The sequence below is a fragment of the Pongo pygmaeus genome, chromosome 20, assembly GCF_028885625.2.
Source record: "Pongo pygmaeus isolate AG05252 chromosome 20, NHGRI_mPonPyg2-v2.0_pri, whole genome shotgun sequence".
NCBI lineage: Eukaryota > Metazoa > Chordata > Mammalia > Primates > Hominidae > Pongo > Pongo pygmaeus.
Window position 1 is genome coordinate 38,103,673 of NC_072393.2, and position 16,582 is coordinate 38,120,254.

The 16,582-nt window shown below is 47.9% G+C and overlaps 1 protein-coding gene across 3 annotated transcripts in view; it reads right to left on the minus strand.

Moving 5' to 3' along the window:
• The window catches only part of CEP89 (centrosomal protein 89), a 99,157-nt gene that overhangs the window by 61,867 nt on the left and 20,708 nt on the right, over positions 1–16,582 (minus strand). For all 3 annotated transcript variants that reach the window (XM_054464678.2, XM_063657494.1, XM_063657495.1), the window contains 3 exons: positions 13,029–13,131; positions 4,772–4,800; positions 2,551–2,593 (listed from right to left, as the gene is read on the minus strand). In XM_054464678.2, the coding sequence (XP_054320653.1) occupies positions 2,551–2,593; positions 4,772–4,800; positions 13,029–13,131 (175 nt within the window). The remainder of the gene's footprint in view (positions 1–2,550; positions 2,594–4,771; positions 4,801–13,028; positions 13,132–16,582) is intronic.

A 16,582-nucleotide genomic window follows, 5' to 3' on the forward strand; every position in this document is an offset into this window, starting at 1 on the left:
ACAGTAGAAATGTGTGCCCCTCCTCAGGCAGAACACACAGGCCCTGAGGGCAGAAAGGCAGGGCAGGCCAGGGGGCTGGAGAAAGCCAGGGGGAAGAGGGGTCCCCACGGATCCCGGTGGGCCTCACATCCTGTCCATCCCCATCAGTTGCTGGAGGCAGCAGTCGGTACAGACTGGCAGCCTGCTGGCTCTCCCTCTCCAGGCAGGGTGCAGTAAACAGAGGTTAGCATCCCCATGCGGGCCACAGGGAATCTCAGGGACCCCAAGAGGCATCAAACAGCAGAGCCAGAGAAACACCAATGGCAAGTGAGAGAAAAGAAGGGGCTGCAACACAAACCCTAAGACTAGATGCGCACGGTTACAACTTTCAGAGAGACGTAGTCAGTGTCACAGAAATCATGGAAGTTAACGTTTGATTAACACCATAAACTGAAAGGATGGGATGAGCCGCAGGATACACATCATGAAAAATGAATGCATGGCGCAGAAGTTAGAGCCCCAGCAATCACCCAGAATACAGCATTGAAAATGCTGAGATTGAAAGGCTGCAAATAAAGTTAATCTGACGCGAAGGAGACTTAAAACAGGATTTTCAGAGCAGTGACACTGATGGCAGCAGCGGCCCATCTAGAGTGGCCGCCGCACAGACTCTAGAGCAGGGAGGTGTGGCCCAAGCTTCTTGCTCCATGGAGCAGGCAGGATCCCCGGCCCTCCCTGGGTGCCGCTGCAGCTGCCCAAGCCCGGCTGCAGACCCGAGAATCTCTGTGTTCTTGGGGGCCCAAGAAGGCCCCCACCACCCACCATAGGCTCCGAAGTGCCTGATCCCACTGCCTGGCTTCACCCCACTGTGGGCATCTGCTCCAGAGGTATGGTCAGGGCTGCATGCTCCACAGAGCCATCAGGAGCCGGGGACAAGCGGGAGCCCTGCCCCTTCTGAGTTGGTGGGGCAGGAGCTCATGGGGTGCTGCTACAGTCACCCTCCCAGGTGTAGGACCTGGGTGTCTCTGCAGTCGGCACCCTTGGGGGCCTGGGAAGGCTCCCATGTCCCCGCAGGCTTATGGGTGTTTGCTCTAGCTGCCTGGCCTCTCCCTGCTCCTGGCGCCTGCTCCAGTCTCGCAGCAGGGTTGGAGCGGGGTTGAGGCCAAGCCTGGGCACTGTCACAGCCTGGCCGGGAGTGTGCATACTCAGGGCAGTACTGACACGACAGCACCCTGCCGCCTCAGCCCCCTCCAGACTTTGGGCACCCATGAGCACAGGAGGGAAAGACAAGGGGCTGCTGAGGATGGTTCTGCACTGGCCTGCAGTTGTCCCTTGGTGTGAGCAGCCTGGGTGCTATTGACTGGGCAGCAGGAGGCAGACAGGCTCCTGGGCAGAAGCAGGCAGGTCCCCGGTGAGGCCCCACCTTCAGGTCGGGGAGGGCCTGAAGGCTGGGGACTGGGTTACCCGTCCCGTGGGACTGCAGTAGGAATTTGTGGTGCCTTTTCCAGGCTCACCCATGGCCACCCATGGACCAATTGGTGCGCACTTCCTCCCTTCTGAGGCCCATAAAAGCCCTGGGCTTAGCTGGAGCAGAGCAGATGAGATGACCAGCTGCAGAGAGGAGTTCCCCTCTCTGCTGATAGCTGGAGATGTCAGAGGACCAGCAGCAGAGAGGAGCAACCCACTCCAGGGCCTCCTCTCTACTAGGAGCTGGTCAGAATAACCAGCTGCAGAGAAGAACAACCCTCTCCAGGGCTTCCTCTTTGCTGAGAGCTGCAGAGACAGTTGGATGACCTGCCTTCAGAGAGGAGCCATCGACTCCAGGGCCTCCTCTCTACTGAGAGCGGAACACTTAACGGGACGACCTGCCTACAGAGAGGAGCTACCCACTGTGGGTCTCCTCTGAACTGTCCTAACACGAAGTAAAGCTCCTCTTCATCTTGCTCATCCTCCACTTGTCTGCTTACCTCATTCTTCCTGGACGCAGGACAAGAACTCAGGCAAAGGCACACTGGCACCACAGACATTTCCGGCCAGAAAAGCGACACCCCAAAGATCTTGTAACAATGTGGGACCTAACAGCAAAAATTATAACCTCCATTTTGGAAGCCACTGAAGCTCCCCAAACTGTTCAGGGAGCATCTCTAGACCTCTCCCTCTGCCTTCAGCCTCAGAGCAGAGCCCATAACTGCACCTGCCTGCCCAGCATGGATCCTAGTACATCATGGGTCCACTCCTCCCACCGGGATCCCAGCACATCCCACAGGTCCTCCTTCCACCCCCAGGATCCCATTATATCCCACAGGTCCACCTCCCTTCCCCCAGGATCCCAGCATATCCCACAGGTCCACACCCCCCCAGGTCCAACCCCCACCCTCCCAGGATCCAAGCACATCCTGTATGGACATACGTCCACTACCTAGTGTTTGGACCCTCTCTTTTGAGGCAAGGGTGAAAGTTCAACAACTAATACAAGAAGAAGAAAACGTAATCTTTATTTTCAGATAAAATTAATCTGGATATTCTCCAAAACAAGCTTTTCAATCATAACATAATTCAAAAGGCAAATACCTGGGGAAGGTGGAGGTTTCTCACATAATGGAGGTTTTTCATCCTAGGAAAGAAAGAACATAAGAGGAATAAGTGCAGAGCATTAGTGTTTTATAAAGTGGACACCAGCAGCTAGGTCATTAGACAGCAGGTATATAAGCATGCTTTATTTCCTTCATTTTGACTCTTGTTCTTTGTTTGTTTTAGCTTTCAAAACTTTAATATGTACTATTTCTTTTTTTCCTTTTTTAAGACAGGGTCTTACTCTGTCACCCAGGCTGGGGTGCAGTGGTATGATCACAGCTCACTGCAGCCTCCAACTCCTGGGCTCATGCAATCCTCCTACCTCAGCTTCCCAAGTAGCTGGGATTACACATGGGCCATCACACCTAATTTTTTTTTTTGTAGAGATGGGGTCTCCTGTTGTCCAGGCTGGCCTTGAGCTCCTGGGCTCAAGGGATCCTCCTACCTTGGCCTCCCAACATGCTGGGATTACACTGTTTCTTATACCTGAATCTGAGACTTTAAGTGTCTTCCCCTCTGGTGGGCTCTCTGAGGCTATAAAGGAAGTCCTGCCTGAGCTTTCTTCCTGCCTTTCTGCACTGAGTTCAGTGACTGTCCTTACAGGTAGATCCTGTGAGTAGCGGGCTGTGGGCTCACGTTTAAAAGCATGTGCTAGGTAGGGCTGCAAGTGCTGAGCGGAGATGCCCTCAGCAAACTCCAGCCAGGCCTCTTCTGACTGGGATGGGCAAAAAGGATCCCATCAACTGCAGGGAAGCACATTTGCAAAATGCTGAGAAAGGAACAGTAAGATATTGTTTCTCAACCCCAAACCTAAAGGAAAGGGAAGGCTGTGAACTTTTGTTAATTTTTCCTTACATGGTGGTGTGATATTAAGTTTCTAATTTCTGCTGACAAAGTAGACAAGGTTATAAATTAACTCTGCAGAGAAATGTTTAATTTTTAAGTTCCTATGACATCGCACAATGAAAAACTTAAGTTAGAACTATTTCCATGTTTGCAAATTAGTTATTAAAATTCTCAGGCCAGGCCAGGTGCAGTGGCTCACACCTGTAATCCCAGCACTTTAAGAGCCCGAGGCAGGTGGGATCGCCTGAGGTCAGGAGTCCGAGACCAAAATGGCCAACATGGTGAAATCCCATCTCCATTAAAAATACAAAAATTAGCTGGGCATGGTGGCATGCACCTGTGGTCCTAGCTACTCGGGAGGCTGAGGCAGGAGAATCACTTGAATCCAGGAGGCGGAGGTTGCAGTGAGCCAAGACTGCGCGACTGCACTCCAGCCTGGGTGACAGAGCGAGACTCCATCTCAAAAAAAAATCTCAGGCTAGGCACATCACATCATGCCTGCAATCCCAATGCCCTTGGGAGGCCAAGGCAGGAGGATCGCTTGAGCCCAGGAGCTTGAGACCATCCTGGGCAACATAACAAGATGCCATCTCTAAAAAAATTTTTTTTTTAATTAGCCAGGAGTGGTGGCATGTGCCTGTAGTCCCAGCTACTCAGGAGACTGAGGCAAAAGAATCACTCAATCCCAGGAGATTGAGGCTACAGTGAGCTATGATCACACTACTGCACTCCAGCCCGGGTCACAGAGGGAGATCCTGTCTCAAAAAATAATTTTAACAAAAGATAAAATTGTCTATTCATTCAACATTCATTTTAATCATAAAGTAGTTTCTAACCCTTTAATACATTATTTTCATCATTAAACTATGGAAAATATCAATTTCCTCATGTTTTAAAAGTATTTAAGGCCAGGCACAGTGGCTCATGCCTGTAATCCCAGCATTTTGGGAGGTCGAGGTGGGCAGATCACTTGAACTCAGGAGTTTGAGACCAGCCTGGGCAACATGGTGAAACCCCATCTTTACCAAAAATACACAAAATTAGCTAGGTGTGGTGGCATGCATCTGCGATCCCAGCTACTCGGGAGGCTGAGGTGGGAGGATCGCTTCAGCCTGGAAGACAGGGACCGCAGTGAGCTGAGATTGCGCCACTGCACTCCAGTCTGGGCGACAGTGAGACCCCCTTCTCAAAAAAAAAAAAAAAAAAGCATTTAAAAGAAATATTCAACAGGAAAGAACTCTTAAGGGAAGATTTATTTTTCCCCCAAAATCACCGCCAAAGTTTCAACACCAAAGTTGTTGAAAATTTATGAAAAATTATGATGAAAACTCTATTTATTGAGAAAATCAGTTTTTTAAAAAAATGATCTTACCTTTAAATTCAGAACAGAGTGTTTACCATCTGATGAAGAAAAGAAAAGAGAGAGAGAAACTTTTAAAGTAGATAATGAAATATGACAACTCAGAAAGTACAATCATAGAAATTCACCCTCTACAGAGGAGCTCGACAAGGCCCGAACAGGGATAAAATTCACAGGGTCACAGGGCAAGTCAGTCCCAGAGCCAGGCGGGGGCCTGACTCTAAATTGTCATCTCTCTCCCATACCCATGCCTGAGCACCATCCGTGGCTCACGTGGCTGCAGAACCAAAGCCAAACTCTTCAGTGTCTCCAAGCCCTTCCCATGCCAGGCTCCTCCTCTCCTTCCAACACTCCTCCCCATCACTCTCCACACATCTTCCCATGCCGGGCTCCTCCTCTCCTTCCAACACTCCTCTCCATCACTCTCCACACATCTTCCCATGCCGGGCTCCTCCTCTGCTTCCAACACTCCTCCCCATCACTCTCCACACATCTTCCCATGCCGGGCTCCTCCTCTCCTTCCAACACTCCTCCCCATCACTCTCCACACATCTTCCCATGCCGGGCTCCTCCTCTCCTTCCAACACTCCTCCCCATCATGCTCCACACATCTTGCTGACCACTCCCTGGATGGGCCAATGCATACTCCTATCGGCCCACCCTCCCTAGATGCAGCATCCAACCTGGTCAGAAAAATAGCTGTTCCTTGAAGCAAACTGTCTCAATGATAGAGAGGAAAACAAATCTCACCCAGTTACTCATCTTCCACACATCTGTAATCCAGGTACCCTAGGAAGCAGGTGATCTTACACCCCAGTTTGCCTGTACACATTCATGTTGTGAAAAGTTGGACATCGAGTTGCTTTTTTTTTTTTTTGAGACGGAGTCTCACTCTGTCCCTCAGGTGGAGTACAATGGTGCAATCTCGGCTCACTGCAACCTCCACCTCCCAGGTTCAAATGATTCTCCTGCCTCAGCCTCCCAAGTAGCTGGGATTACAGGCATGCGCCATGATGCCCAGTTAATTTTTGTATTTTTAGTAGAGACGGGGTTCTCCCATGTTGGCCAGGCTGGTCTTGAACTCCTGACCTCAGATGATCCACCCGCCTCAGCCTCCCAAGGTGCAGGGATTATAGGCATGAGCCACTGTGCCTGGCCCTGAGTTGCTTTTAACTTTCTACTATTAATTTGCAGAGCAGAAATAACTGGCTGAAAATAAACTGGAAACACATGCAAAAAATAGGTGGAAAAACCCTACAAAATGCAGACAACAGAAGAAAATGCTAGAGATACATACAAGATTCTAAATCTACTTCCTGGTTGGGCGCAGTGGCTCACACCTGTAATCCCAGCACTTTGGGAGGCCGAGGTGGATGGATCACTTGAGGTCAGTAGTTCAAGACTAGCCTGGCCAACATGGTGAAACCCCATCTCTACTAAAAACACAAAAATTAGCCGGGCGTGGTGGCGCTTGCCTGTAATCCCAGCTACTTGGGAGGCTGAGGCAGGAGAATTGCTTGAGCTTGGGAGGCAGAGGTTGCAGTGAGCCAAGACTGTACCACAACACTCCAGCCTGCGCAACAGAGCAAGACTCCATCTCAAAAAAATAAATAAATAAATCTACTTCCTGATGTATTGAAAATACCAACACTTGAGCAACTCATCACTGAAGAGGTCATTTTTGGCCAAAGTCATCTTGATCAACTGTTTTTAACCAAACTGCTTTCAGTCAAACGTTCAGGGGCAGCCTGGACTGCTCTCCTGCGTTGGACACCAGGTGAAATCCTGCCCTATCCTTCTGAGTTCAGCCTGATGAACCCTCCTCCTGCTACCACCTTCCCTAACTGAGAGACAACCACCTCTACTGCCCACCTTAGCACCCCAGACTACGGTTTGCAATCTGCACCTCCTCCTCTGCAGCTGGGATGCGGGGGGAAAGGCCTGTGGCTCTGTCATCTCTGACACACGGCTGGCACTGAACAAATTTCCAAAGAGCAAATGTTTAAAGTGATACAACGAGAAAAAAATATATTTTTAATAACACCTTTACAATAGTCTTGATTTGGTATCACACAATGCTACCTCAGATCTGACTGCTTTCATATTTAATGGAGTCTTCTACATCCCCCTTAAATTCTTCACAAAATAAAATTGGGGGAGCAGGGAGTTACATGAAATAGAATGGCAAAAGGCTGACAGCTCGCCGGGCACACTGGCACATGCCTGTAACCCCAGCACTTTGGGAGGCCGAGGCAGGTAGATCGGTTGAGCCCAGGAGTTTGAGACCAGCCTGGGCAACAGAGCAAAACCCCGTCTCTACAAAAAATACCAAATTAGCCAGGTATGGTGGAACACACCTGCAGTCCCAGCTACTTGGGAGGCTGAGGCAGGAGAATCACTCAAGCCTGGGAGGCAGAGGTTGCAGTGAGCTGAGATCACGCCTCCGCACTCCAGCCTGGGCAACAGAGAGCGACCCTGCCTCAAAAAAATAAGAAAATTGTTGACAGCTATATTAGTGGGGAGATGCATAGGTGGATAGGTGGGAGTTCATTTTACTAGTCTCTCTACTTTTGTACACATTAAAAATGATCATAATAAAAAGTTTCTAAAGGGCAATTCAATTTTCCCAAAGGAAATCATGCTATTTTATCTTAGTCATCAACTTTTCGGAAAAAGAGTCTGATAAAGATTAAACTTACAATTTACAGCATCCCAAATTCATGTTGGTATTTAATGTACATGCAGTTCACTTGGTTCTGTGAATCTACTTTGTGTCCTGTGTTCTTATTTATCATTTCTCAAAAAGATTTCCAGAGTCCTCACCCTCCTCGCTTCTATTACCTATATGGGTGAGGGGGATAGACATAAAATAACAGCAAAAGGCTTCAATACTGGGCATACTCCTGCTGCATACAAGGTATCATGCTGGGTACTATCCCAGTCTTTTTTTTTTTTTTTTTTTTTTTGAGACAGGGTCTCACTCTGTCACCCAGGCTGGAGTGCAGTAGTGGAAACTGCACTGCAGCCTCAACCTGCCAGGCTCAAGCGATCTTCCTGCCTCAGCCTCCAGCTGCCGGGCTCAAACAATCTTCCTGCCTCAGCCTCCAGAGTAGCTGGGACTACAGGTGTGTGCCACTATGCTGGCTAATTTTTTAAATTTTTGTAGAAACAGGGTATCCCTATGTTGCCCAGGCTGGTCTCAAATTCCTGGACTCGAGCAATCCTCCTGCTTCAGCCTTCTAAAGTCCTGAGATCATAGGCCTGAGCCACTGTGCCTGGCCCTATTCCAATCTTTATAGAAAGAAAATTCACATGACATGAACACATTCTTGCTGTCAAAAATTTTAATGACACAGATAAATCAAAATTCACCCATGACCATAATCCCTCAAAACCTTCCCCTCTCCAGAGGTAACCATGGTTATCAACTGGGTGTGGTTCTTTTCAGATATATTTGAGCATATAAGGATGTAGTGGCTCACGCCTGTAATCCCAACACAGCGGGAAGCCGAGATGGGAGGATGATTTAAGCCCAGGAGGTAGAGGCTGCAGTGAGCTATGATCACACCACTGTATTCCAGCCTGGGTGGCAGAGCGAGATTCTGTCTCAAAAAAAGAAGTCAAACCCCACAAGTCACCACGTTTCACATGCCTACATATAAGAGACATTAGGTAGTGGGGAGGGAAAGTAGCATGTACACAGGTCCAGTGGCAGGAAGGAACACCACAGAGTTGAGGAAATAAAAGAACAGCAGAGTAGCTGGAAAGCAGTCAGCAGGGGCTGGCAGGCCATGCAGGTGGTGGGAAACCATGGAAGAGATCCAATTCAAAAGGGTCTGGGCTATGTGGGGGTGTGAGGGGACGCATGTGGGGGTCCATGGATGTGCAAGGGGACACTACCAGCTTTGTGCTTTGAAAAGATGGCTCTGGGCCAGATGAGGTGCCTCATGCCTGTAATCCCAGCACTTTGGGAGGCCAAGGCAGGTCGAATATTTGAGCCCAGGAGTTCAAGATCAGCCTGGGCAACACAGTGAAACCCTGTGTCTAACAAAATACAAAAATTAGCCAGGGATGATGATGCACACCTGTAGTCCCAGCTATTCAGGAGGCTGAGGTGGGAGGATCAACTGAACCCAGGTTGAGGTTGCAGTGAGCCGTGATCACACCACTGTACTCCAGCCTGGGCAACAGAGTGAGACCCTGTGGAAAAAAAAAAAAAAAAAAAAAAAAAGACTGTTCTGGTTGAGAGGATCAATGAATGAAGTCAAATGGTCACATGGCATAGAAGCTGGGAGAGGGAACCTGGGCGCAGCACACAATGAATGATAGCAAACTGGGGAGCAGGCTGTGAGTGCTTCAAAGAGTAAAGGGCCTAGACTGAGGAGATGATGGGTGGATGCCCAGGAAGGCAGGAGGAAATGAGATGTCCTGGGCCCAGGGAGAAGGTATATTAACCACGTGGTATGCTCCTGAGACATCATCAGATGAAGCCAGAAAACCACCCGGTGCACTTAACTACATGGTCTCTGGTCCAGTGGTGCGATAGGGAGGGAAGCCAAGCTGGAGAGGTATGAGGAGACATGGAGAGGGAGAAGGCCTGAAGAGGTGTATCACTTGACAAAGCGGGCTGTTGAGGAGGAGAAGGAGGAAGTACTAGCAAGAAGGGACTGTGGGATCAAAGAAGGGTCTGCAAAGAATCTAGGAAAGGGGAACAGCGTCCACGAGCATGAATTTGGCAGCTCTGACCAAGGGTACAAGGGCCTTGCCCAAAGTGTGTTTGGTCTTCTTGGCGGGGTCTCGCTAGAGTGCAGAGGGATGCACCAGGTGATTAAAGCTTCAGGCTTCAGACACTAATCATCACTAGCACTGATGGAAGCCACTGCATTTTACATTGTCACTTCATTTATGAGACAGACACTCTCAGATTGAGGAGAAGATGAGGTAAGTAACTTAGCCACGCCTGGAAATGAGAGTCAAGGACCAAACCACCAAAAGCCAGGGTTCCTCACGTGTTGTCCAAGGATCACCCACAACAGACTCTGTGTACTTGTGAAAATTACAGAGTCTTCGAGACCAGTCTGACCAACACAGAGAAACCCCGTCTCCACTAAAAATACAAAATTAGCTGGGCGTGGTGGTGCATGCCTGTAATCCCAGCTACTCAGGAGGCTGAGGCAGGAGAATGGCTTGAACCTGGGAGGCGGAGGTTGCAGTGAGCCGAGATCGTGCCACTGCACTCCAGCCTGGGCAACAAGAGCGGAACTATATTTCAAAAAAAAAAAAAAAAAAAAAAGTACAGTCCTCTGGGCCCAGCCCTGAGCCACTAAATTAGAGTTTGGGGTTTGGGGTTTCTCAGAAGTATGCAGGGGCTTTTAATGCCCACCACAAACCAGGCATCACTGCAGGAGCTGCAATCCCTCCCAACCACCACCTGTGTGCCAAGTGCACGTTCCCAAGTATGTGGGTGGCCACTGCGTCTCATCTCCAAATCCACCTTCATGGCTGGCTCATGTTACTGCAGAATTTCCACCCAGCCAGTTGGCACCATGGAAGGCTTCCTCTGTAGGGGGTGCTGGAGAGACGCTGGAGGAGCTGGGGCTTTGCTTTCTGATTCCAGCTTCCTCTGGCTCTTCCTTCCATGCATTAATTTCTTTTTTTAATTTCTGGTTTTAGAGTCCAAGGGTCTCACTATATTACCCAGGCTGGACTCGAACTCCCAGGCTCAAGTAATCTTCCCGCCTTGGCCTCCCAAGTAGCTGGGATTACAAGTGGGATTTCATGCACAGATCCTTTCTTTCTTTTTAATTTTTTGGGTGGCCAGCAACATGCAGTACCTCCCCATGGTGGCTTCTCCTGGCCCCCTATCCCAGTGAGTTTCATTAGGACAGCCCCTCAGCAAACTTCTCGGCCACCCAGCAGGCCACAGCTACATCCTCTCCAGGAAGGTGTGGATCTTGGTTCTGGCTGAGGCTCCTCCAGAGCTTCTTCCTCCTGAAGGCTGACTTTGCATCAGCCCTAGGGGCAGTGGCTGCTCCCTCGAGCTGCTACTCCTGAATTCTTGAGTATTCTCTTTACTCCTTAGTAGGCAATCCTGTTATTATTATTTTTAGAGACAGGGTCTCACTCTGTCACCTAGGATGGAGTGCAGTGGCACTATCACATCTCACTGCAGCCTTGACCTCCTTCCTGGGCTCAAGTGATCCTCCCATCTCAGCCTCCTGCATAGCTGGGACTACAGGTGTAAGCCACCATGCGCAGCTCCCAAACCTGTTATAATTAATAATTCTTTATAGTAAATTTTCCCTCTTCAAGTCACTGTGTGTGTTCTGACTCCTGATTGGACCTTGACTGATATATGCTACATCAGGCCACACCATGCAGATGTTACACAAGGCAGGAGAGAACCAAATTTGGGGACATAGGAAGACATTTGGCATGTGCTGTGAGATGAAAGAAAGGTAACAAAACAGTGTGCACTTTATATATATATACTCTCTAAATTGTTAAAAATCTTATCTGTGGGAGCACAATTAAGGGTGTTTAGCTTTATGATATGGTCTGGCTGTGTCCCCACTCACATTTCATCTTGAATTGTAGCTCCCATAATTTCCTCATATTGTCGGAGGGACCCAGTGGGAGATAATTGAATCATGGGGCGGTTTCCCCCATACTGTTCTCGTGGTAGTGAATAAGTCTCATGAAATCTGATGGTTTTATAAGGGGAAACCCCTTTCTCTTGGTTCTCATTCTCTCTTGTCTGTTGCCATGTAAGATGTGCCTTTCACCTTCTGCCATGATTGTGAGGTCTCCCCAGCCACGTGGAACTATGAGTCCATTAAACCTCTTTTTCTTGATAAGTTACCGAGTCTTGGGTATGTCTTTATCAGCAGGGTGAAAACGGACTAATGCACTTTATATATTTATGTATTTTTTTTTACAGTGAGACAGTATTACTTTTGTAATTTAAAAAGAGATGCACCTTTTACATAAATCTAATATTTAAAAAATATGCCAACTGACCAACAGGTGTTTTCTGGCCCCAGGATTATGAGGCTGGCGTTCTGTGTTCCCTGAGAAATGATTTACAGAAACGTTTCCCTGAGCCCGAGCAACTCTGGGGCTGCTGATAAAGCAGTTATTGGTTGTCCACTTGATGCCTGGCTCTCCTTGTCACTTCTCAAATGTGAGCCACCTCTTAGGAAACTGAAAACTTTTCCCTACCTTTGCTATAACATGCTGAATTATCTCATTGTGATAATCAAATAGATATATGTCCACATACTCATGCACCCAACAGATCTTTCCTAGTGGGCCACTGTGGGCCAGGTCTTTCTGCAAGCACTGGGACTAGGGAGACCCTATCCTATCCCTACCTCTATTGCTTAAACCCAGGAGTTCAAGACCAGCCTAGCTAACATAGCAAAAAAACCCAGCACCTTGTACTTTAAAAACAACCTAATATCCAGAAGCAATTGATGTGGAATAACTTTTCCTTTTTTTTTTTTTTTTTTTGAGATGGGGTTTCACTCTGTCACTCAGGCTGGGGTACAATGGCGCGATCTCAGCTCACTGCAGCCTCCGCCTCCAGGGCTCAAGCAATCCTCCCACCTCAGCCTCCTGAGTAGCTAGGACCACAGGCACATGCCACCATGCCTGGCTACTTTTTTGTATTCTGGTAGAGATGGGATGTCCATTTTTTGTAGAGAGAGTCTATGTTGCCCAAGCTGGTCTCAAACTCCTAAGCTCAAGAGATCTACCCACCTTGGCCTCCCAAAGTACTGGGATTACAGGAGGGAGCCACCACACCCAGCCTTATTTTCTTGAGACAAGGTCTCATTCTGTCACCCAGGCTGGAGTGCAATGGTGCAATCATGGCTCGCTGTAGCCCTGACCTTCCGAGCTCAAGTGATCCTCCCACCTCGCCCTTCTGAGTAGCTGGGACTGTAGGCGTGCACCACCTTGCCTGGCTAAGGTTTTTATTTTTACTTTTTGTAGAGACGATGTCTCCCTGTGCTGCCCAGGCTGCTTTCAAATTCTTGAGCTCAAGGGATCCTCTAGCCTTGGCCTTCCAAAGTACTAGGATTACAGGCGTAAGCCACCATACCTGGACCCTCATTTTCAATAAAAAATAAACTTCGATTATATTCCTAGTTAAAATCACAGAGCTACAGTATGAAGGGGCAATGGGTATGTTTTCCTAAAAATAAGCAATATTCATTATGAAAAAATGTTCTTATATTTTATAAAAATTGTGGCTTTTTTTTTCTACCTTTTTGTTGCGTCCGCTGTGGTGTAGGAGGGGAGCCTGGAAACCCATCTTGATCAGAAATATTTTCATCGTCTTCACTGTCCACCTCATGTAACAATGGCACCTTTTTGTTGTAAAAGACAAAGGAGCAAAGAAGTGAGAAAGGTAACCTTTATATACAGCATGTCCTCCTAACAAATTCCAACATCTTTCAAGTCTTCCCCACTGGGAGCTCCCTCCATGGGCACTTCAGCTGCTTTCCTCAGTGACACACAAAAGGGGTATATCAGGTGGGGCTGGATGACACTTACAGGCCCTCAGGAAAAGCTTAGGGGGCAAAGGCAACACCATTAAAGTTATGCTAAGGCCACTGAGAGCTCCACATCCCAGCCATGTTGCCAGGGCAGCTTCCCTTCCTCATCCCTGCCAAGGACCACCCAATGCCACTCCACCCTGGTACTGAAACCATGTTACTAGTTTCCCCCCACCCCTTTTTTTTTTGAGACAGGGTCTCCTCTGTCACCCAAGCTGGAGCACAGTGGTGTGATCACAGCTCACTGCAGCCTTGACTTCCCACGTGCAAGCGATCCTCCCACTTCAGCCTCCAGAGTAGCTGGGACCACAGGAGTGCACCACCACAGCCAGCTAATTTTTTTTTTATTTTTTGTAGAGACAAGGTCTCCTTATGTTGCCCAGGTTCGTCTCAAACTCCTGGGCCCACGCAATCCTCCTGCCTCAGCCTCCCGAAGTGCAGGGATTACAGATGACAGCCACTACACCCAGCCTGTGTTAATCATTTCTGTGTGGGACAAGCAGTGCTGACCTCCCCTGGGAGGACTCTCAATGAAGACTGCTATGTTCACCAATTATGTAAGTCCACTGTAAATTTCATTTACTGAGGGACTCCCCTCTACTGACTGAGAGTAGCTCCTATATAGGTAACGATTCATGTTAGCTATATAGGAGATACTGAAATTTTGTTTCATCCCAACATGGCAGGGACACAGAGTTGTCCTTTAGAGAGAGGCCCATGGGCCAGGAATGGGACTTGCCGCTGATGAGGAGGAGACATTCCCATTGGCAGGAGCCTGGGGGTAGGGACAGAGGCTGCCTAAGAGGAAGAGAAAGAACAGTGAAGCAGGTCTTTTTTTTTTCTTTCTTTTTTTAAGACATGGTCTCACTCTGTCACCCAGGCTGGAGTGCAGTGGCGCAATCATGACTTGCAGGAGCCTTTACCTCCTGGGCTCAAGCAATCCTCCACCTCAGCCTCCCAGTAGCTAGCACTACAAGCGTATGCCACCATGCCTAGCTAATTTTTAAATTTTTTGTAGAGATGGGGGTCTCAGTATGTTGTCCAGGCTGGTCTTGAACTTCTGGCTTCAAGCGATCCTCCTGCCTCGGCCTCCTAAAGGGCTGGGATTACAGGCATGAGCCACTGCACTCGGCCTGAACCAGGTGTTACGTGGTAAACTGTGACTGGCGCTGTCTGGGTGGGCTGCCCTTTGGCTCTCCTGATTCTTCAGTAAAATCTTGCTTTTGTGATCAGTTTGGCTTAGCTGGGCTGCACTGCAGGCAATGGAAGGGCTGTCCCTAGGGCTGACAAGGAGGTGGTGGCAGGGACTAGCAAGACGCCCATGAGAAGGGGCATTTCAGAGTAAAAGCTAAGGCTGCTACGTCCACCTGTCTCTGTGGACACGGTTCCAAGATGACCTGGCTCAAGAGAAGCAAACAGGTCTCCCAAGATACTCATCATTTGAAGAAAGAAAAAGTAAATGGCCGCGTACTTTTTTTTTTTTTTTAATACAGACAGGATCTCACTATGGTGTCCAGGCCAGTCTTGAACTCCTGTCCTCAAATGATCCTCCCACATCCACCTCCCAAAGTGGTGGGATTACAGGTGTGAGCCACTGCGCACGGCCGACCTCAAGCTTTTTTATCTCCCAGGAACAAACTTCCTTGTTTAACCTGTCAAAAATATATTAAGTGACTCACTATTCTCAAGGAAATGTGAAATGGATAAGATAACTTAAAAAGCATTAGGGGCCAGGTGTGGTGGCTCACATCTATAATCCCAGCACTTTGGGAGGCCGAGGCAGGCGGACCACCTGAGGTCGGGAGTTTAAGACCAGCCTGACCAACATAGAGAAACCTTGTCTCTACTAAAAATACAAAATTAGCCGGGTGTGGTGGCACATGCCTGTAATCCCAGCTACTCAGGAGGCTGAGGCAGGAGAATTGCTTGAACCCAGGAGGCGGAGGTTGCAGTGAGCAGAGATCATCCCATTGCACTCCAGCCTGGGCAATAAGAGTGAAACTCTACCCCCTTCCCCCCCCCCGAAAAAAGCATTAAGGAGATGCTCAATACGGACAACTGTTTGGCAGTATCTACTGGTACTAAAGCTGATGGTACATATGCCCTATGACCATACGCATACCATTCCTCAGTATACACCCACCAGAACTACACAAATATGTACATCAAGGGACACATCCCCAAATGTTCACAGCAGCACTATTCCTAAGAGTCCCAAACTGGAACCAATCAAGTCCTTGTCATCAGTAAAATGAATAACTGAGTGGCACAGTTGTACAGTAAAATATACAGCAATGAGAACGAACCCGCCCCTGCTATACACAGTAACTGAAGACTCCCAAACTCCAAATAATGCATATCGTCCAATTAAATGCATGTAAATTTTCAGAATAGGCAAAGCTAATCTCAGGTTATTTTTAAAGATTAAGGCTAATCTTGGCAAAGGTTAACTCTGTGGGAAGTAGTGACTAAGAAGGGGGATTTCTAGAGTACAAGTAATTTTTTTTTAAAATCTGAGTGGTGGCTACTTTTTGAAAATTTATCGAAATGTACACTTATGATTTATCCACTTCTTGTGCATATTTTATACATCAATAAATAAGTCTACTAAAAACATACCTTCATAAAGAATTTGTGATACTTTATATAAACATACTTTAAAAGGCTTGGCTGGGCGCAATGGCTCATGCCAGTAATCCCAACACTTTGGGAGGATCAGCTAAGGTCAGGAGTCCGAGACCATCCTGGCCAACATGATGAAACCCAATCTCTACTAAAAATACAAAAATTTGCTGGGCATGGTGGTGGGCACCTGTAGTTCCAGCTACTTGGGAGGCTGAGGCAGGAGAATCACTTGAACCCAGGAGGCGGAGGTTGCAGTGAACCAAGATTGTACCACTACATTCCAGCCTGGGCGACAGAGCAAGACTCTGTCTCAAAAGAAATAAACAACAAAAAAAATTATACACACACACACACACACACGCACACTACTACAGTTGTTTACTTAAACTTGTAGTAAAAGAATAAAAACACAAACTTCCAGGATGCACTCCAAATCCAAGAAAAGATGAGTTTCCAAGGAGGGAGTGGGGTTAGGGGAGAAGGCAACATCAACCCTAATGGTAACATTTTATTATTTATTATTTTCTACTTTTCACATGTTAAAATTTAAAAATTTTCCTACTACACATGGCTCCTAAAGCCACCCTAACAGATTTGCCTTAAAAAACAAAATATTTGTCCTTCTAACAAGCAAAGA